Source organism: Martes martes (assembly GCF_963455335.1).
Source record: "Martes martes genome assembly, chromosome: 1".
NCBI classification, from domain to species: Eukaryota; Metazoa; Chordata; class Mammalia; order Carnivora; family Mustelidae; genus Martes; species Martes martes.
In genome coordinates this window covers 199,050,895-199,073,294 of record NC_137888.1, presented here as the reverse complement: position 1 = coordinate 199,073,294, position 22,400 = coordinate 199,050,895, and the positions used below count along the sequence as shown (strand labels likewise).

General features: G+C 46.3%; 2 protein-coding genes across 2 annotated transcripts in view; both read right to left on the bottom strand.

Moving 5' to 3' along the window:
• Positions 1-973: 973 nt before the first annotated feature.
• IP6K2 (inositol hexakisphosphate kinase 2) overlaps positions 974-22,400 on the bottom strand; it is a 31,790-nt gene continuing 10,363 nt past the window's right edge. The window contains exons 2-6 of the mRNA XM_080829087.1: positions 11,194-11,528; positions 9,052-9,274; positions 5,961-6,136; positions 2,173-2,348; positions 974-1,749 (exon numbers count right to left, since the gene is read on the bottom strand). Coding sequence (XP_080685213.1) covers positions 1,249-1,749; positions 2,173-2,348; positions 5,961-6,136; positions 9,052-9,274; positions 11,194-11,395 — 1,278 coding nt within the window. The 5' untranslated portion in view covers positions 11,396-11,528 and the 3' untranslated portion in view covers positions 974-1,248. The remainder of the gene's footprint in view (positions 1,750-2,172; positions 2,349-5,960; positions 6,137-9,051; positions 9,275-11,193; positions 11,529-22,400) is intronic.
• PRKAR2A (protein kinase cAMP-dependent type II regulatory subunit alpha) overlaps positions 11,390-22,400 on the bottom strand; it is a 148,220-nt gene continuing 137,209 nt past the window's right edge. Inside the window, exon 12 of the mRNA XM_080829099.1 lies at positions 11,390-11,528. The gene's annotated coding sequence lies outside the window, so the exon portion shown is untranslated. The remainder of the gene's footprint in view (positions 11,529-22,400) is intronic.

Genomic DNA, 22,400 nt, shown 5'->3' with positions numbered 1-22,400 from the left:
AATTGTCTTTGTAGGACATACAACTCCGAATTATTTTATTTCTGAGCAGACAGGAGAGCTGATGAAGGTGGGGAGGGGGGTGCTATGTGGCCTTAAGAGCTTGTTTGACCAGTCACCCTGACCTGTCCTTGATGTCCTGAGAGACGGAGGGACCCAGGGGAGAGGCCCTAAGGGTCCCCGGGGGACCTCCTATTCCTGTCCAGGGACTGGTCCGGCCACATTCCCCACTGGAAGCCTGGGCCCAGTGCAGGGGTTGTGGGCACAAACAGGCCAGTGTACACAGTTGGTGTTTCAGGACATAGTGCACATAGGCATAGTGGGCCTTGGAGAGGAGGGGCTGGGAGTTTCAGGGAGGTGTGGGGCTGCTAGAACTGGACATCAAGACCCTACCTTTTTGGCATTGGGTCTGTGCCCTTCTCCCTGGTGTCTGGTTCTGCAGTTCAAGACCTCCTGCCACACCTCCCAGAACCCTCCTAGCCTTGCTGGAGCTGGGTAGATGAGACCGGCATAGTTGTGGTGGGTAGCAGTGGTGACACGTGGTGTGATTAAGAGGAACACCCTTTCTCACTGGGACCCCACCTCCTAGGACCTTTGACCATGGAGCCCATGGCTGCCAATAGACCAGAGCGAGGCCCCAGTGTGGCTCTGGGACATCTGACATCACGGTGCAGGAGCTGGATCCAAGGTCTGGCACACATGCTGCCCCACTCTGTCTTAAACTGCATGGAGCGCAGGGCAAAGACCTGTATCAAGTTCTTTGCTTAGGGGGTGCTGGCATACTAGCCCAACCCAGACCCCAAAGAGACCTACGGGCCAAGCCAAGAAGCTTTGGTGACTTTAGGTCTACGAGATGGGGGCAGCGGCCAGGAGAATATTCCTGGGCTAGGGTGGAGACAGCACATGTGCGGCTTCTGCGGGGGTCCGGAAGGGGGCTGGCTGCCTGCCCCTAGTTAAGAACGACAGCAGTACTGTGTACAATTAACAAAAAGATTTGTATTAGAACATTTACACTCAGGGAAGAAAGAGGTATCTGCATCATCAAATGTGGAATGTTGAAGAAATAGTTAAAATAAATAAAAGACTCCGAACGCGGTTGGGGCTGGCTCAGGCTGGGACTCACAGAGGCCTCTGCACATCAGCTCCAGGCTGCAGGGGCCAACGGCCTGGCCATACTGGCCTCCTCCCCGACGCAGCACAGCTGTGCCTGGGACACAGAGAGTCTCTCAAGTGCTGGGGCAGCCAGCAAGCTCACTCCCCGCTTTCCTCACTTATCTCTGTGACAATGTCTATCAGGCTCTGGAGCCCAAAGATATAGCCAGCATCCTGGCCCTCATGTACCACGCTGTCCTCGCCATACAGCCTGCAGGTGGTGTGTGCAAAGTCGATCATGCGCACGTCCACGGAGCTGGTGCCGATGGGCTTGTAGGCATAGGCACCAGCAGACTCGTCAGCTGACTCTTCTGACAGGTCCTCCAAGTCCTCAGCATCTGAGTCCAGGGCCACCTCAGGCCATTCCTTGCCATCATAGATGACCAGTAGGGAGCTTGAGTAGAAGCGATAGGACTCCTGTCGCTCCAAAACGGCCTTGAGCTCAGTCAGCTTCTTAAGCACAGGGCCCAAGAGCTCACGGCGCAGGTACCGACCATTGTGGAAAAACTGGAAAAGTGCCTCCTTGAAGCCTTGCACCGACAGCTTCCGCCCATGGTACTTGTTCATGAACATAAGCTGCCCACTGCCTGCCTGGTACACCTGTCGGGGGGAGACCGGCAGGTTAGGTACAAGCCGCCACTCTCAAAGCCTGAACCCCGGGGAACGGCAGCAATAGCCCCAGATCGGAGCCTTTAACCTGTTAGGTGCACCAGTCACACAAGACACTGTCCTCTCTGATCAGCAACCACTCAGGCAGGATGCAGCCCTCTGACCTGGTTCTGTGCACAGACCCCTGCTGAGTGTATGGGTCGGTGGAGAGGGCCTAACCTCCCTCCCCTTATTCCCACTCCTGTCCAGAAGTCAGCCCCAGAGGGTTCACCCAAGCATGCAGCTTTTTACCTAACCAGAGAGCAACAGACTCAGTCACGCTGGAACCTTGAGAAAACAGGACCATGCCAGGGTTCGGGAGCGGCATACTGGCTACACTAGCCAGCCCAGGTTCTAGCCCAGCATTCCCCTCACCTGCATGCCACACACACGGACACCGATGACTGCGGACGTGCTCTGCTGGCACTTGCGGATCTGGTTGGCTGCCTTCTCCTCTGAAGCATCGTCACCATGCTGGCGGGTACCCATCTTGAGGTCTAGGACACAAGGCACCTCGTAGCGGGAAGTCAGGTTTTCCAGTAAGATGAATTCTGAGTGGTTAAGGACAATCCTCCCTCTAAGGTGCTGCTGCATGGAGCCTTGGCACTCCCAGGGCTCAGTGCCTGCACAGAGGGACTCAAAGAAGCCCGAGTCCACAGAGGGCCCCATCAGTCCTGCTGTTCCCCCACACAGGGAGTCGAAGGCTGGCTGACTAGACAGCTAAAAGACATTCAAATTCTTTTCAGGGAACTGGCTGGGTCCAGCCTGAGGGACACACACACACCATTTCCTGGACTCAGCAAGGTGTTGGAAGAGGGTTCCACACCAGATTGTCCTAAGTTACGAATAGAACATTAAATAAGTAAATCCCCTAGCCTTATATGTGAACTGGAAGTATCTATATGAACTCATGAAAAAATTTCTCTTTAAAAAATAAACGTGTATCAGGGCGCCTAGGTGGCTCAGTGGATTAAAGCCTCTGCCTTTGGCTCAGGTCATGATCTCAGGGTCCTGGGATCGAGCCCCACATCAGGCTCTCTGATCAGCAGGGAGCCTGCTTCCTGCCACTCAGCCTGCTTGTGATCTCTGTCAATAAATAAATAAAATCTTAAAATAAATAAATAAATAAATAAAATAAATGTGCATTGGGGCGCCTGGGTGGCTTAGTTAAGCATCTGCCTTCAGCTTAGGTCATGATCCCAGGGTCCTGGGATTGAGCCCCTCATCAGGCTCTCTGCCCAGTGGGGAGCCTGCTTCTCTCTCTCCCTCTGCCTACTTGTGCTGTCAAATAAATAAATGAAATTTTTTAAAATAAATAAATGTGTATTTCCCTGCTGTGTGGCACTGAAAAAGTCTAGAAACACAGGAAGTTTTCCTGGGGCAGGGACTGGTGAACTATTTGTTGTATAGCCTGTACACTAGAAATTGTTAAATTTTTAAGTCCTCAAAAAATTATTATATAATACCTCATGACACATGAAAAGTAAATGATATGCAAATCTTGGTGACCGTAGTTTTACTGGGATACAGTCACGCTCATTCATTTACATTATCACCTATGGCAACTTTCATGCCATAGTGGCAGAGCTGTGACAGCCTGTGCAGCCTACAAAAACTAAAACATTTACTGTTGGCCCCCTACTGAAAAGGTTTGTCATTCTTGCCTTACAGGAATAAGGAACTCACATCTGGAGTAAGAAACATACATGACCCTGGACCATCATTTTATACCAGAAAGACATCCATCACAGACTATCGTGATTGTGTCAAAAGGACTCAAGAGCCTATTTTAAAAGATCAAACATGGGAGAATCTGTGCATCAGTAAAGGTAAAAACTGCAATGGACTAAACCACATCAAGTATGTTTAAATTCACAGATGCATAACAATGCTGAAAAACTCACTGGTCACCTTTGGAGGATGTTGAAAAACTCACTCACTATTCCAAGTATTTAGTAAATAAAAGACAAGAAACATTTACCCTGCCTTTCTCCTTTATCACCTACACCTCAGAATGAGCATATACTTGATGAGAAAATGTTTACAGATTCCAGCTAAGAAGGAACAACAAAACTAGGAAATTTCCTAGTGGAAAAATGGACCTAAGGCAATAGCAATACAGGAGAGAAAGACAAACAATGCACTGTTGATGGACACCACCACCTCAGAAGGACTCCTGCCCCCACCCCAAAACCGAACCTGAATGTGATCAAGCCTGGAGATCAAATTATCAACTAAAGGGAACAGAAGGAAAAGAGTAACATGTAAAGGACACCACAGGAATGTAATCAGTAAAATCCAGATGGTGGGAAACTTTAGAAGACGACTGACTGACCGACCAACCTCCCTCCCTCCCTCCTTTCTTTAAGATTTATTTATTGGGTGGGAAGGAGAGGGAGAAAGAGTCTCAAGCAGACTGTCCGCTGAGCATAAGCCCAACTTGGGGATTGATCTCATGATCCTGACATCAGGACCTGAGCTGAAACGAGTCAGCTGTCTTACCCGACTGTACCACCCAGACACCCCGAAGACCTAGTTTTTTGACAAGAAATTTCCAAGAAGAAAAAACAGAAAGAGTATTTAAAAAGACTTAAACATTTCGACCAAATGCAACATGTGAACCTCACCTGGATCCCCATTCAAATCCATCAGTATAGAGATTTATGATGGGGCTCCTGGGTGGCTCAGTGTTAAAGCCTCCACCTTCGGCTCGGGTCATGATCCCAAGGTCCTGGGATCGAGCCCCACATCGGGCTCTCTGCTCAGCGGGGAGCCAGCTTCCTCCTCTCTCTCTCTCTCTCTCTCTCTCTCTCTGCCTACTTGTCTGTCAAATAAATAAATAAAATCTTAAAAAAAAAAAAGGTTTATGAGACAATTAGGAAAATGTGGACACAAACTAGGTTTAATAAGGAATTATTGTCTACTTTCAAGGGGCAATACTGGTAATAATGTCTTAAAATATTCTTAGAGATCCATGAGACACTTCAGACAGCTCAGCTGGGAGTGCTAAGTTTAAGACAGTCGTGGCATGAGTTGGACATAAGTGAGTTAACTGCCGAACCTGGGTCACAGGTACTTATAAGTTCCTAGTATTATTCTATGTTTAACATGTTTAAAATATCCCCTAGTAGATAAAAGAAAACCCTTCTGCTCTCTTAGCTCTGCTGGAAGCTGGAGGTTGCTAGGCCCCTGTGCAGTGCACAGAATTCTAGCTTTTTTCCTCCTTTCTGTGTATTGTTACACTGTGTCTCTATGTAAATATGGACAGTTAGCATTTACCAACATGTACCTACTTCCCTGTTTTAAAAAAAAAAACTTTAAAAAATGGGGTTATAGAAGGTCAGCAAAGGGTGGGTTTGAGATGTTTGGGTGGGTTAAGTGGACATTTTGACAACATGGCTTTTCCTCTGGCATGTTTGTGATGTTTAATGGACATCCTTGCAGTTTAAGATGACACTTTTAAAATTAAACTCCCTCCTAATGATGACTTGAGCCCCGGCACTTGATGGGAGAATCAGCAGAACCTATAGGATCTTTGGAATGGACATTCTCTGTTATAATTTTGTTCCTGTTAATTTTTAAATTTCCTTTTTGTTTCATGGAAAGGAAAGATGATGCAAGTGTACAAGTTGCTTTGTTACAATAAAACTAAATGTGTAAAAGTAAATAAATAAAAATATCCCCCAATAAAAAATTAAATAAAACATACTCAATTCTGAGGAATCCCTCCCCCAAGATTAAAAGAAAAAAATCCATAAAACATAGCTTCATGGGCTAGAAAGGGGAAAAAGGAAAGCCCCTTGTGCTATTCTTCATGTGCAAGTCTGATGAATCAAGACTGAAAGGCTGGCACCCAACCTGCCACCCCATCCTTGGCAAGCAAGCAGGGGATTTCCAAGAACATGAGCCAACTCCTTGGACTCTAGGCCAAAGCCTCCCTGGTGTAGGCTGTTCCCTCCGGGAGGTGCCCCTCACCTGCTTCCCCACCGCCTGTATTCCCAGATCAGCCCCTGCTCCTGCGGGAATAGGGATCTGTCCGCGGCTACCACAAAGGGTGCCCTGGCACAACCATGGCTAGAAAACGAACCCAACTTCTCTGCACTCTTCGGCCCTCACCCGCCCTTCCGTCCCCGAGGCTGAGATACTCTGTGAACAAAGGATACTGTACTGGTTCCGATGTTTTGCGTTCTCCTTCATTCTCTGTAACTGCTGCTGGTGACACTTCATGCTCCAAGGGTTATAGTGTTTAAGCTGGGAACTGATGCTCCCCTTTTTCTCTACACTGTAGTACAAGACTTCAGATTTCTTTAACCACTCAAATTCTTCTTCTAATTTATGGCTGTAAGGAGACAAGAAGCCAATCACAATGTTTTATCAAAACTCAGGGCCAAAGAAGCACGAGAGAACTTTTGGAGCGATGGGAAGTTTGAGATCTTGATGGCGTGGTGGTTTCCGTGGGCACACTAAACACTTCAAATGGATACATTTTATTGTTAAGTGAATTATACCTCAAGAAAGATGATTTTTAAAAAATAAAGGGGCCAGCTCACTGTTTGTTTTTTTCTACAGTAAGGAAAACCCAAGATGCAAGAACAGCCTTTGTGTCCACCCCGGCGCCCCCACGACTCCGTCCCAAGCAGCCCTCACTGCCCTCTTCTTCTAGGTGGTACCACCCCCATGGCTTCGGATACAGCAGGTTCCCAGATTCTGAAGGCTGGAGACCAGGGAAAACCCAAACTAAAATTCCATGGGAATAAGCCAACCTACTTAGCTACATCATAATTACTTCAATTTATATATATTGTTTATATTTTTATAAGCTCTGCCAAAGGAGTGGCACCTGGACAGCTCTGTATAGGTGAAGCCTCCATTTCAGGGACACCCAACGGACCATTTTTGTCTCTCACCATCAGCGAGCAGCCTGAGGGGAAGGGATGGCTCCTGTCTCAGTCACTGCTGCATCCCCAGGATGCAGCACAGGGTAGCCACAGAAGCAACGAGCGACTACAACTCTTTCATAGCTGCCACTGTGGCTCTTGACCCAAAATGGCATAATTTAATCCAGAGTCTGCTTGTTTGTTTTTACCTTGTATGATTAGAGTTTATTTCAAAATAAATTAACTAGCAGGTTATAGCCTAACAAAAGGCTAATGACATTTATAAGGCAGAATAAACAACGAACTGGATGACTTCATTTTGTCTGCTTTTTGTGGGGGGCAGGGGGACAGAGGGAGAGGGAGAATCCTAAGCAGGCTCCACGTGACAAGGGGCTTGATCTCACGATCCCGAGATCATGACCTGAGCCAAAGTCAAGAGTCGACACTGAACTGACTGAGCCACCCAGGCGCTCCATGTCTGCATTAATATAGTGCATTTGGGTGACATCGTCCAAATCTGATTCATCTGAAGTCTGTACTTCCTTTGTTTATAACTTCCATTTAAAAATTAATTCTGGGGGGGCGCCTGGGTGGCTCAGTGGGTTAAAGCCTCTGCCTTCGGCTCGGGTCATGATCCCAAGGTCCTGGGATCGAGCCCCACATCAAGCTCTCTGCTCCGCAGGGAGCCTGCTCCCTCCTCTCTCTCTCTCTCTCTCTGCCTGCCTCTCTGACTACTTGTGATCTCTGTCTGTCAAATAAATAAATAAAATCTTAAAAAAAAAAAAAAATAATAATTCCGGGGCACCTGGGTGGCTCAGTCGTTGGGCGTCTGCCTTCAGCTCAGTTCATGATCCCGGGATCCTGGGATTGAGCCCCACATCAGGCTCCCTGCTTGGCAGGAAGCCTGCTCTCCCTCTCTTAGTCCCCCTGCTGTGTTCCCTCTCTCACTGTGTCTCTGTCAAATAAATAAATAAAATCTTTAAAAATAAATAAATAAATAGAACTTAAAATAAAAATTAATTCCTAGGGGTGCCTGGGGTGGCACCCAGTCAGCTAGGCATCTGACTCTTGATCTTAGGGTCAGTTCTTAATCTCAGGGCTGTGAATTCAAGCCCTGCGCTGGGCTCCTCACTGGGCATGGAGCCTACTTAAAAAAAAAAAAAAAAAAAAAAAAGTTAAAAAAGAAAAAACTGCACTTAAAAATGTCTTTAAAGGAACATTTTTATGGGGGTGCCTGGGTGGCTCAGTTGCTTAAGCATCTGCCTTCAGCTCAAGTCATGATCTCAGGGTTCTGGGATCAAGCCCCATGTTGTTCTGCTACCTACTCCTCAGGGAGTCTGCTTCTCCCTCTCCTTACGCCCCTCCCCACCCCCTTCAACTCATAGTCTCTCTCAAATAAATAAATCTTAAAACATATATATGTATATTTATGAAGCTTTCCATAAATTTGGTTAAAGTCATTTTTATTTTAGGAAGTGCACAAAACTCCCTTTTTGTACACACCCAACCTGTATTTGAAAAATCAGGTGATTATCTCTTGTCCTAAATGTAAAATATGAAAGAAATGTGTTATTTCTGGGGTGCCTAAGTGGCTCAGTTGGTTAAGTGTCCAACTTTTAGTTTCAGCTCAAGTCATGATCACAGGGTCCCAAGATCTAGCCCAGCATAGGTTTCGGAGCTCACCAGGGAGTCTGCTTGAGATTCTCTCTTTACCTCTCCCTCTGCCCCTCCCTGCTGCACAATCCTGTGTGCCTGCGTGCTCTCTAAATAAATCTTTTTTTTTTTTTTTTTTTTTTTTTTAGATTTTATTCATTTATTTGACAGAGACACAGTAAGAGAGGGAACACAAGCAGGGGCAGTGAGAGAGGGAGAAGCAGGCTCCCCGCAGAGCAGAGACCCCGATGCAGGACTCGATCCCAGGACCCTGGGATCATGATCTGAGTTGATGGCAGATGCATTAACAACTGAGCTACCCAGGCGTCCCTAAATATATATATATTTTTTAAAGGAAAATTAAAAAAATAAAAGAAAGGTGACACTTCTGTAATCCAAGGGTAACCTCAGTACTAAACAGAGAAATGGCATTGCCTTTTAGCTTCACCTATATAATACATTAAGAAAAAGTCTACTACATCTTTTCCATTTTCTATTTCAAAAATCCTGATCTTAAAATGCTAATATTTAACACAAACTTCAAAAGTGTAACCCAGAGTCATTAAAGAGAAGCTGCCATGTGGGAACTGGCCACTGAGTTACAAGGCATAACTAAGTCCATCATTTGAGTCCCTAGCTCCAGGAGACTGGCCTGTAACTAAGATCCCCTGACACCTCCCCTTCCACAGAGTACAGGGTCCCCCCCACCTCAGTTTATACCTACCTCTTCATCTTCTCCTCTTTCCGGTGCTGCCTCACCCAGTCCTTGGGGCTCTTCTCCGTTTCTAGAACGTGATGTTTTTTGTTTGTCCACCTCAGGAGCTTACTTTTCGGTTCACAGTCTGAATTGTCTACACTGTCCACAGTTCCATGGTCCCCTTTTAATGGATATGCTATTAAACATAAGTTCCTGTCTTCATCCTCTTCAAAGCGTACAGATACCACACCTGCAAGGGGGGTGAGGAGCAGAGAGAACTTTTAATTCCACAGAAAATGTGTTATAAATAACATGATTGTAACATTTGTTTTTTTCTTACCCTGTTCCTTAGTCTCTATGTTGCCAGAGGCCCCAAACTCATCTGCAAACCTAACAAATATCAAAACAGCTAGAAAAGATGACACCACACAAGACAAGCGATTAGGGAGCAAACATGGCCGAGAGTCTTCCTCTCTGATGCACTCAACAAGGCAAGAGCCAAAGAATTACAAGACACATTTTTCCATCATTGAAAATGTTTATTAAGTTTTATGTAATTCTTCTAATCCTAAGAGAGACGTGAAAACATTTGCTCTTTATATCTTGCGGGAATTTTTGATGCCCTAAACAGAAACTCCGACAGCCTGAGGCTTGCTTTAAAGCAGAGCCGAAGGGGGAACAAAGGTTTGCCCTGAGGGGTAAGAAGCATCCAAGGGTAAGGGAAGACTGGGCAAGCAAAACAAAATAAAGGAGCAAACAAAACAAACCACACAGCACAACAGACACCCTAGCAAAGGCTTCTTGCAGCACCCCCACACGGGTGGGCACCCCAAGCCTTTTGTCCTCAAACATGTTACTTTATTGGTCTTTGCAGTCACAAAAGAACAAAATGAACACAAGGCAAATAGGGTCCGGCCGGGAGCACAGACGCGTGGTGGCCTTGAAAGCAGCTCTCCCCCTTGAGTCTCTAGAACCTGCCATGTGTAATTAGACAGTCTTTGAGGAGGGGGCTGCCAGGTGGGAGCGTTTCAGCAGGTGCCGACGAGCGCCTTACAACCGACTGGCTGAACACCTTTCCTCCCAGGCCTCTCTTTGTGGCCTGGGATCACTCAATTTGCTCAGTCCTTGCTGCCCGCCCGCTTGCTCGCTCGCTCGCTGCAGGGGAATGCGTGCTCAGAGAGAGATGACACTTCTGAGGTGGTCCCTGGCTCTGGGCGCAGAGGAGCAGAGGAGCCCGGGTGGGGAATTCAGGGGACCACACTTCCCTGTGGCCCGGGGAAAGAACCAGGGGGAAATAGGGGGCAGGGGCGGCCAGCTAACAAGGGGCCTTTGGCTTTGTCCTGGAAAAAACAACAGAGAAGGACCAAGTGAGGGCCCTCAACTCCCCCACCCCCCCACCACAACACACATGCATATTCAGAGTACAGAGAGAGGCGCCCAGTACATTCTGTCTTCAAACAGCATGTTTCAACAGTCCCAGAAGAACCTAAGTTGTTCAAGAGTCTTTTGTATAAAACCAGGCAACGTAAATTTAATTTCCTTTAATGGATTCTTTGATTTACAAAATATCCTCCCACCCCAGGAAAGACCACACCATGCTGGTGGCTCATGTCACCCCCAAAAATGCATTATAAAAAGAAAGAGAGAGTCACCATATGTGAATCAAAGGGTTGCCATAACATTGCAATTTCAGGGACATTCCGTAATAGCAAAGGGCTTCAGCTAATCAGCACAGGCCTCCCACTCCTGCATTCCATCTGACTCAACCCTGCTCCCAGCCTACCTAATCACCAGGGCTTCTGGTTTCCTGGAGGACAAAAAGCAGGCGGCAAGGATTCTGGGTAAAATCCTCCCAAAGTCTTCCCCCGCTGTTCCCCCACGGGGGCCTATGGGTTACTGAGATCAAGAGACACCTGAACATAAAACACAACTACACTTCCACCAAAAATAAACTCAAAACAAATCCACAAAACAAAACAATTGAGCAATCTTACCAGGGCTTGCAAACTGAGGGTGAGGTGCTGGGCTGAGGGCCAAGAGGAGGAGGAGGGAAAACAGAGTGAGGGGAGGGGTGAGGGCTCCCGGGATGGCTGCCCGGGCCTTCCATGGCAGCGCAGCCTCGCATCTCCTCGCCAGGCGATGGCGACCCCTATGGCAGCGGGGGCTCACCTTTGTACTGGGGAGTGAATTTGCGCATCTCGGCTGGGAGAGTCTCGTAGAACTGGTGCTCCCTCGGTACCAGGGGCTTGCACAGGGTCGTCTCGTTGAAGCGGAGCACGCATGAGTGCCCCCCGACCTGGTGGACAAAGGGCTCCAGCAGGACGCCCTTGGTGCGGGGCTCCACGTCCATGGCCCTGAAGGCTGGGCTCATCCTCCAGGCGCAGGCGGCAGGGAGAAGGGGGAGGCGGCAGGGTCCAGCGGCCAGCGCGTCCTCCGTCTGTCGTCTGTCCGTACGTCCGTCTGTCTGGCCTCAAGTCCTCGGTTGCGCGGGCCAGGACGCTCTGCTGAAAGCAAAGAGAGACACTGGCATTGGAAGCGTCCTGGGAACGGCCGTAGAACCGCGAGCACTTCAGCAGAAAGACAAACAGGGCGAGCTCAGGCGGGGCCCTGCCCACGCCGCCCACCCCGGCTCCGCCTCCTCCCTAAGAAACAAACAGCCAGAGCTACTGCGGGGCGGGGCCAGATTCCGACTCGCAGGGACTGGCCCCAGGTGTCCTCAAACAGCCCGTGCCCTCCACTAGGCGGGAAAAATGCAAGCCACGATATGGTAAAGTCCCACTTCACACTTAATAATTCAGATTAATTCTTACCATTTTCTTTTTCTTTTTTTTAAAAGATTTTATTTCCTTGACAGCTAGAGCAGGAACACAAGCAGGGAGAGTGGCAGAGGGAAAGCAGGCTTCCGACCGAGCAGGGAGCCCTATGTAGGGCTCGATTCCAGGACCCCAGGATCATGACCTGAGCTGAACGCAGACGCTTAACGACTGAGCCACCCAGGCGCCCCATAATCCTTACCATTTTCTGGTAAGACTAACTTCATTCATTTTTTTAAAGATTTTATTTGATAGAGAGAAAGCGCGCGTATTCGCGCGCGCACGAGCTGGGAAAGGGGCGGGGGCAGAGGCAGAGGCAGAGGCAGAAGCAGGCTTCCTCCCCGCAGAACAGGGGAATGGGCCGGGGACTCAATCCCAGGACCTCCGGATCACGACCTGAGCCAAAGGGAAGTGCTTAACGGACCGAGCCACCCAGATGCCCCCATACATACATATTTTTAATACTTTATTTTTTTAGAGTAGTTTTAGGTTCAGAGCAAAAATGAGAGGATAAGTGCCCACAGAAACACCTGCCCCCACACATGCCATTGCCTTCCCGGTTATCAATATCCCCCATCAGAGTGGCAGGTTTGTTATAAAAGATGATGAACCTACACTGACTTATCATCCTAGATTACATTAGGGTTCTTAGTCGTTAATTATGTTTTTATAAAAAGCAGTTTAAATTAAGGGAAAACCTGCTTACTCACCATCTAGTAAGATTTACTCCCCCAGGGTGTCCACTCCTCCCCCTCAACCCTAAGGCCAAAGACAAGCCCCATTAACCTTATTAACAGTGGAGCTTGGGCCTGGCGTTAATGATTAACGTCTGTATCTAAAAACAACCGATCAGGGCTGGCTAACTCCATTTAAAAAGATACACAGTGTTCTAGGTCACTGACTATTTTTATCAGTTCTATCCTGATCTCCAAAAGCTGGGGCACACGGTTAAGCCAAAGCTGTGCTCCTGGGGTAATCAGGGCTCCCATCCTCTCTGAGGTTCAGGGCCTCAGACCTGACTTTGCATCCCTAAACACCCCAGATCTCAGCAAAGCAACCTCTATGCAACTGACTTCAAGGCACTTCATGCTAGTTCTCTGTTTTCGGTCTGTAATTTACAGACTACACAGCTGCTACTAGCACTTCTTATAGGGCATGGGGCATGCCATTATCTGTAGGGTTCTTAATGAGAACTCTTCCAGTTCCCATTACCCCAAGTGACATACTGGTGATGAGAATAAGTCTGCTGAAGATGTGCCCATTGTCTTCTAGGGTGAGTAAAGCACCTACTACATGCTAGGCTCATTACAGAAACTTACCTCATTTGGTCCTTGGGATACTTTCTGTGAGGAAACACTATTCTCTCTGTTACAAACAATGAAGCTAATCTGGGGAAGTGAGGAAACTCATCCAGGGACAGGGACAATAAGCCACAGCTCCCAAATGAACCTCAATCTGTTGAAGGCCCTCACAGGGCCACCTCTACGTCCCAGAGTCTTTGAAACTAGTGCCCTGATACAGCACTCCTCCTATGTACATGGGACATTTAGCCTGGTGTGAGGGTGCCTTCACCATGTATATTTTCTCTTTATATACATAACCTCTCTTAGAGTTTAAACCGATTGTTAATCTCTTTTTAGAAGGATCTGACTGTGGGCCCCAACTGGACTCAAGGATTAGGAATCAATAAGCTTTCCTATATGCAGAGTTGAAAACCAAAGGTCCTGATTTCTCTCCTGGCACCAGCTTCTCATGACCACAGAAGCCCTCAGCAGGACATGTGCTGAGGAGGTTTCTAAGCTCCAAGGATGAGTACATTCCAGCCATTTCCAGACCCTCTCCAGAAGGTGGAGCTCTGAGACACTTGGCCACACCAGCCCTTTCTTCAGGTCTACACAGACTAGTTCATACTAATCCACTGAAAAGACCTCTGGAGTAAGAGCAATACCGACTCACAGTTGGTCTGCGAGAACCCAAGCACAAACCAAGTACCACAATTATTTGTCAATGCACAAGACACCCCTTATGGGCCAGACTTTAGAAACACAATCCAAGCCTTTCATTAAAGTATAAACTGCTTTTGTTGTCAAAGTAATATTAACACCAATGCAAATCCCTTTCCAACTCTGTTCAAAATTCCTTAAGTTTATTCAGTTAGGTAGAAGAATCTCTCTCTGGGCATCTCTCTTACCCATCCTTACCCTAAAGCAAAATCTACAACAAAAACGGGTCCTTCACGGCAACTCTCTGGAGTACGGCGCATGGGTGTGGCGGGAGGCCACCAGGCCAGGTGAACGTCTACCTCCTCCCAGGTCCTCAGTGTACTCATTAGCTGCTGGGTATGATGTGGCACCTTGCCATCCACCCCCCAGCACCCAACTCTGGGAGTCCACAGGACACTGCTCCCTGGAGAATCATCATCATCTTGGGTAGAGAGGCAAGAAAAATAAGGCTAATCCTCGCCTGAGCCAAGCTGATGACAGAGAAAGCTGCCAAATATGAGCTGGGAGTTAGGGAGAAAACAGATTACCGTGTAGTTAGGTGGAGCCAGATTTTAGTCCCAGTTCAGCCACTCGATTGCTTGGAGATAATCTCCAAGTCCCTGGCTCCCTCTGGGTTCTGGTTTTCTGGTTTGTAAAATGGAGAAGAGAGGCATGGAGTAGACCTCTACTGTGTGCGTAGTATAATGCGATTAGTGAGCGGTAACTAATTGTTTTAATCAAATAGGAAAAAATAGTAAATATAATTGCATTGTACATATAAGGTAAGTCCTATTTTGTGATTCTTTCATTTTTAAAAAAAATTTTTAAAGATTTTATTTATTTGAGAGAGAGAGATTGAGAGAACGAGTGGGAGGAGGGGCAGAGGGAGAGAAGCAGACTCCCTGCTGAGCAGGGAGCCCAATGCAGGACTGGATCCCAAGACCCCAGGATCATGACCTGAGCCAAAGGCAGATGCTTAACTGACTGAGCCACCCAGGCGCCCCATTTTTTAAAAAATTTTAAAAAGATTTAATAGAGCACACATGCACAAGTAGCCAGAGCAGCAGGCAGAGGGAAAGGGAGAGGGAGAAGCAGAATCCCTGCTGGGCAGACAGCCTGATGCCAGGGCTCAATCCCAGCACCCTGGGGTCATAACCCAAGCAGAAGGCAGATGCTTAACTGACTGAGCCACCCAGACGCTCCTTTGTGCGCCCCTATTTCAATTATGTTTAGTCTCTCAATATGAACATAAGTATGGCTTCATCATACCACATGTTTCTCACATTTGGGGTTGAAGATGAAGAAGTGGAGCTTCTGTTCTAGCTTCCCTTAGAGGCTGCATCTGTGTGGGAAAATGAAGGATCAAATTTCCCAAGGATTACACACAGCAGATCCGCTCCCTCTCTAGTGGCCTCAACCTGACCAGAAGAAAGAAAAGTGCCCCCAAACCTGTTCTTTTTCACCTACTACTCTCTCTGTCCCACACGTGGTTTGAGCTCTCAATGATTTTTAAATCATCTGAGGTCTAAGGCCCAGTGTCCCAGGAATCCTGGAGTATTAGAAGTTACTGAGAAGTCCATGCAAAATGTGTGGGCTCTGTGCCTAGGGAGAGGGGGAATAACCATAGAATACTGCCTTCAGATTTAGCATCTATTTTAGCCTTCCACATCGTCTCACATTGGTCCATGAAACTATGAACAGGTAAGGAAAACAGAACATAACTCATCCTAAGACGGAGGACATAGATTTCCTCCACAGCCCATCCCCCTAAATCTGTCAGACTGGTTTAAGGATCTGCTGGAAACAATGCTTTAATATTTTTGCTTCTAAAATACTGCGGACTGGGGCGCCTGGGTGGCTCAGTGGGTTGAGCCTCTGCCTTCGACTCGGGTCATGATCTCAGGGTCATGGGATCGAGTCCCACATCTGGGCTCTCTGCTTGGCAGGGAGCCTGCTTCCCCCTCTCTCTCTGCCTACTTGTGATCTCTCTGTCAAATAAATAAATAAAATCTTAAAATAAAATACTGCAGATAGTGGCGCCTAGGTAGCTCAGTTGGTTAAGTGTCTGCCTTCGGCTCAAGTCAGGATCCAGGATCCTGGGATGGAGTCCTGGGATGGGGCCCCTTGTTGGACTTCTCCCTTTCCCTCTGCCCTCCCCATTCAGGCTCTCTCTCTCAAACAAATAAAATCTTTTTTAAAATTTTTAAAAATAAATAAATACTTCAAATAAAACAACTAGACTCATGAAAACCCTTGAGCCCTTAGCTCACTCATCTAGAATTTAGTTAATGAGGCCACAAATGGGGTCTGCTGGGGCCACTTACTTTGCCTCAAGAAAAGCCCCAGGGTTGGATAGTCACAGGGGGTGGTGTGAGGCACACTAGCCTGATGGTGGAAAAACAACACTCACCATTCACACCTCCTCTCCGTGAGCCCCAGGGCCACCACCATACAGCATCTGCATACAACCCACAACTACACAACCCATGACCACACCACCAGCATCACTGAAACTCTTAAACACTGTTGGTAGGAATGCAAAAAGGTGGTAGAGCCACTTTGGAAAACAGTTTGGCAGTTTCTTAGAAAGTTAAACAAATACTTATCATATGACCCAATAATCCTATTCATAGGTATTTGCTTAAGAGAAATGAAATCCAATGTCCACACAGACTTGTACATGATCATAGATAGAGGCACTACTTACAATAGCCAAAAAGTGGAAACCCAAATATCCATCAAATGGGTGAATGAGTAAACAAACTATGGTATATCCATATCATGCAACAGTATTCAGCAACAAAAGGGAATCTTGATTCATCATAAAGATTCATCATAAAAGCACTGTTAGTGAAAAAAGCCAATCATATATTATATGATTAGATTTATAAGAAATTCTAGAAAAAGCACAACTCTAAAAAGTAGATAAGCAGCTGCGGAGGTAGGAGAATACGACTGACCACAAAGGGGACTAAAAGAACTTTCAGGGGTAATGAAAATGTTATATGCTGTGACTGGGACAGTAATTACATGACTGCATAAATTTGTCAAAATTCATCAAATTGGGCTTCAAACTGATGAGTCCTATTGTATATAAATTATACTTCAGTAGAGGGATTAAATTTTTTCTTATACTTTTTAATTTACCTTATTTTCATAAGTACATATTATTTTAATAATCAGAAAAAAAAGACTTAAAAAGATCATATTAGCTGTTAAATAGCTTCTATATGCAAATGCTTTGGTTGAGATTTACCTTCCCATCCATTCTAACTGGGCTCATTTGCCTCACAGTGAGCATCTTGAGACACTCCTGCCAGGATGCCTGGGTCACCATCTTGGTCAAAGGAAGGACTCCCCCTTTCCGTGAAGGCACTCCCAGACGGTACAGACTTTCAGAGCCTGCCATATCTTCCCTCATAAATCCATGACACCCACTGCTAAATCTAAAGCCATTTGCTCACTCTGAAAGCCCAATTTTTATTAGGGTCTTAATACTAGCAGACTTCTACCAGTTGCATGGTTATCTTTTTAAATTCTTATAAAGTCAAAGCAAAAGCATCCTTTACAGACAAACAAGCAGAACAGAAGCATAAAGGTCCAATAAGCCTTTCTGTAAAATCCATAAGGAAAGAAAAATCAGCATCAAATCTGCTATTATTCTAGCTTCTTGTTATTTCTCAAGCATGCCTGGAATACGCCTACCTCAGGGCCTTTGCACTTGCCATTCCCTCTGCTTGGTACACTCTTCTCCCAGGCATCCCTCTGGCTCACTCTCTTACCTCCTTCAACTCTTTATGCAAATGTCACTTCTTTAATGAGGTCCTCCTAAGCTACCCCATCTGAAAGGACCATACCTCCCTGTCCACACTCCCTTATACACCCTGCTTTATTTCTCTTTAGCACTTATCACCATCATCTAACATATTATATGTCTTCTTTGTCTTGTTTATTTTTTGTATCCCCCATCCTGACCCCACCAGAAAACAAAGTCCATAAAATCAGAGATTTCTGACTGCTGTGTTCACTGCTGAATCTCCAGAGTCCAGAACACCAGCACAGAGAAGGGACTTCTTAGGATGTGCCTCAAGTCACTACTGCGTCATGAAAACCTGCGTACACAGATAACAGAAGACTCAAAAGGCACCCACTGCAATTATCCAAACCCACACTAATCATACAGTGAGTACAATTATTAAAATGAGGCATGCAATACACTTTACCAAATGTATTCTGAGCACTGAACTAGTGTTAATTTTGCATTTATAATTCCCCATCTATCAAGCTGCATGAACTGGGGAGTATAAATGAAGGATCCTGCACCTAAAGATTCATCTGGGACCTGGTGCTGTGGAAACATTTCATGGAAACAAAACTTAAGCTCTTAATGCAATGACCACCTCTTGGAAAATTCTCTGTTGCAGAAAATCTGGCAAGAAAAGAATGGTCATTCAAGAATAAACTTTAAAAATGTGGCCTCGGGGGCACCTGTGTGGCTTAGGTCATGATTCCAGAGTCCTGGGATCAAGCCCCGCATCGGGCTCCCTGCTAAGCAGGAAGCCTGCTTCTCCTTCTCCCACTGCCCTGCTTGTGTTCCCTCTCTTGCTGTCTCTCCCTCCCTCTCTGTCAACTAACTAACTAACTAAATAAATCTTAAAAAAAAAAAAAAAAGTGGCCTCAGGGCATCTGACTGGCTCAGTTGGTGGACAGCAGGACCCTTGATCTCAGGGTTTTAAGTTCGTGCCCCACACTGGGTATAGAGATTACCTTAAAAAAAAGAAAAAATGTAGGGGCACCTGGGTGGCTCAGTGGGTTAAAGCCTCTGCCTTTGGCTCAGGTCATGATCCCAGGGTCCTGGGATTGAGCACCGCATCCGGATCTCTGCTCAGCAGGGAGCCTGCTTCCCTCTCTCTCTCTGCCTGCCTCTGTGCCTACTTGTGATCTCTGTCTGTCAAATAAATAAATAAAATCTTTTAAAAAAATGTAGCCTCAAGAAGATTAAAATTCTATAACTTAAAACAAATATACTAACTAGCATTCAGAAATTATGTGTTGGTACTGAGTTCACATGCCAAACACCCAAGGTTTTCAGGTTGCAATGTTATCATTAAAAGACAAGTACCCGGGGTGCCTGGGTGGCTCAGTGGGTTAAAGCCTCTGCCTTAGGCTCAGTTCGTGATCCCAGAGTCCTGGGATCAAGCCCCACACCAGACTCCCTGCTTGGTGGGGAATCTGCTTCTCCCTCTGCCTGCTGCTCCTGTTGCTTGTGTTCTCTCTTGCTCTCTCTCAAATAAATAAAATCTTTAGAAAAAAATAATAAATAAATAAAAGATAATTATCTCCATCTTTTGTAGGCAAAGCAAAGAAAGGGCCATGGTTGGTTTTGGGTCTCTGCTGAAGGCCCCCTTCAGCAACACAGGTGGGTCTGCCCTCCAGCTTTTAATGAGGTGTCTTAGCAAGACAATGCAGAAGGAAAATCATTCCTCACTTTGCCCTGGACTCACCAGGAAGCTGGGTAAAATGAGACATAATTCCTGGTAACGAAATGAATATACAAAAAGGAGTTTTAGCAAAATAACGCCAAGAAGGAAGAGGAAAGCTATCAATGTTTGTCTTGTGGGAGGCACCAAGGATAAGGGCTGACCAGACTGACCCATCTGGGTACAGGGCATCAAACTAACATCGACCTCAGGAAAACTCCTACCACTGTGCCACAGAGTTTAAGCCCCATCAGGACATTTTCCCCTCAATCTTTTTTTAAAAATATTTTATCTTTAAGTACTCTATATACCCGGGACGCCTGAGTGGCTCAGTTGGTTAGGCGACTGCCTTCGGCTCAGGTCATGATCCCGGCATCCTGGGATCAAGTCCCACATCGGGCTCCTTGCTAGGCAGGGAGCCTGCTTCTCCCTCTGCCTACCACTCTGTCTGCCTGTGCTCACTCGCTCTCTCTAACAAATAAAATTAAAAAAAAAAAAAAATTTAAGTACTCTATATACCCAATTGTGGGGCTCAAACTCATAACCCTGCAATCAAGAGTTGCCCACTCCACGGACTAAGCCAGCCCGGCACGCCCTGCTCCCATGAAGACATCTCTTATACCCCATTGTGAAAGCACTTACTCCCATGTCTGGCAGAAGAATGCCATGATGGACTATCAGGATATTATGAAAGGTCTGCTTACTAATTTTATGATTTTTAAACAATATGAGAAAATTGTTTAAAAGCAAGATATAAAATTGTATAAGCTATTATTGTCTAAACTAAGTCCAAAGAATTACAGAGGAAAAGACTAGCAAAAAGTCCCAGCTATGCCACTGAATCATATATTTAAAAATGATTAAAATGGTAAATTTTATGTTATGTATATTTTACCACATACACAAAAACTAAAAACAAAGTACCAGCTACTCACAGGGGTCATGGCTGCCTGCCCCCTTCCAAAGCCCTGTAGTCACTGCATTAAAAATGTTGAAAGCCTTGAAGTCTCCCAGCTCACCTATGAAAGAAACTTGATACAGGTTTCCCAAATTTGACAACAATCCTAAAAATTTACATGGCACAGATGAATTAGGAAGCTAAAAGAAAGTGTTCTAATGGGGTGTCTGGGTGGCTCAGTGGGTTAAGCCTCTGCCTTCGGCTCAGATCATGATCTCAGGGTCCTGGGATCGAGCCCCATATCAGACTCTCTGCTCAGCGGGGAGCCTGCTTCTCCCCCTCTCTCTGCCTGCCTCTCTGCCTACTTGTGATCTCTGTCTGTCTCAAATAAATTTAAAAAATCTTAAAAAAAAAAAGTGTTCTAAGTTGTCAATAATAGAAAGAAGATGGCCATCAACCTAGGGGAGCAACTGTGCATCCTTTCTATAGAAATATCAGAACACTGTTGTCACAGAAGAGGCAGTCAAAACGCTGCCCCAAAATGTAGGGGAAAGTACTGCAGGTTGTAGTATTTTTCTGCTTTTTGAAATGTGAACTTCTGATTTCTTTTTTCAAACTAAACAAATATTCACTTTCTTACCTACTTGTTTTCATCATTGTAAATTCTTCTGTTTAAAGATGGCAGTTGTAATATATATTTATATTACGTAAACTTCAGACAGCACGTAACCTAGATCTGCCCTGTACCAAGTGGTAAGATAGTTATTCCCTTCTCTTCAAGTTGTCTAAATGTCCCAAACTTCTTGAAATATTCTCAAACTCAGAGCATATGTTACCTTTATAATAGGGAGGGAAAATATCAGGGGGGAAAAAATAAAAGAACTCACTGAGACGAAGACAGGAAAGACCAGACAGTTCTGCAGCTCTTGCAGGTTTCAAGCTCATCCACAAAAAAGCCCTGCCCCAGCACCCACTGCAGGCTCCAGCTGCACTCCATGATGGAGAAGCCCGGAGATGCACCACACAGAAACACAGCAGGAGGATAACAACTCAAACCCACCGTGCCCTTAAGGTGCATCCGAGACACTGAAGACCAGAGGAGGAAGTGACCAACTCCCCAAGCTTAAATGACAATGGGATACAACCATGCCAGCCACTAGAGGCCAGAGCCGCCACTGATGGGGCAGTTTGTCTATTCTGTAACACCCATGCTCTTACAACAGCCCTCAGAGTAGACACCACGATTATCTCCCTCACAGATGGATGTGCAGACGTGCCAGGAGGTCACCATGACAGGTAGACCTCACTACAGAAAACAGGTCCATGAGATGAAAGAGTTACTGCTAAGAATGGCTAGAATCATAGTCCTAACCTCAACGGAGCGACAACCCACCTGGCTGGCAGGGTGTCCGTCTACCCGCCCCCCAGGCCAAAGCGGCAGAGCCAGGGAGACAAGACACAGAAGCTCTGCATCGATTCGACACCTATGCCTGTGGTCCAACACTGGGTGTTCATTTTCTCCCTCATTAACATTTTATTCTAGTTTTAATAACGGAAAAGCTCTAAGTTGTCCATGAAATTATTTTATTAAAGCCACAATAATGCAGATCCTTCCCCCAATGCTGAGGGACAAATAAAACACCAGATTCTGTGCCAAAAATCCAGACAAGCTTTTCTGTAAGGGAAACAGCAGCCTCTCAGATGCTTCTCTAGATCCGCCAGCATGACCACACTGCCTGATCTCTCTGCCTCAGATCAGATTTCTGGAACGAAAGACTAGTGGGTCCCAAGATGGAACGAAATGAGAAGGAGCTTTCAGCCTACCGACAGGTACGTTCATCAGAGTTACACTGCTAAATTACAAAGTTATAGCAACTTAAAAAGCTTTTTCTAGGGATGCCTGGGTGGCTCAGTGAGTTGTGTCTGCCTTGACTCAGGTCATGATCCCAGGGTCTGGGGATAGAGTCCCGTATCAGGGTCCTTGCACAGCGGGGAGCCTGCTTCTCCCTTCGCGTGCCGCTCCCCCTGCCTGTGCTCTCTGACAAATAAATAAAATCTTTTTTAAAAAAAAGCTTTTTCGGGGCATCTGGGTGGCTCAGTGGGTTAAGCCTCTGCCTTCGGCTCAGGTCATGATCCCAGGGTCCTGGGGTTGAGCCCCACATCGGGCTCTCTGCTCAGCAGGGAGCCTACTCCCCCACCCCAC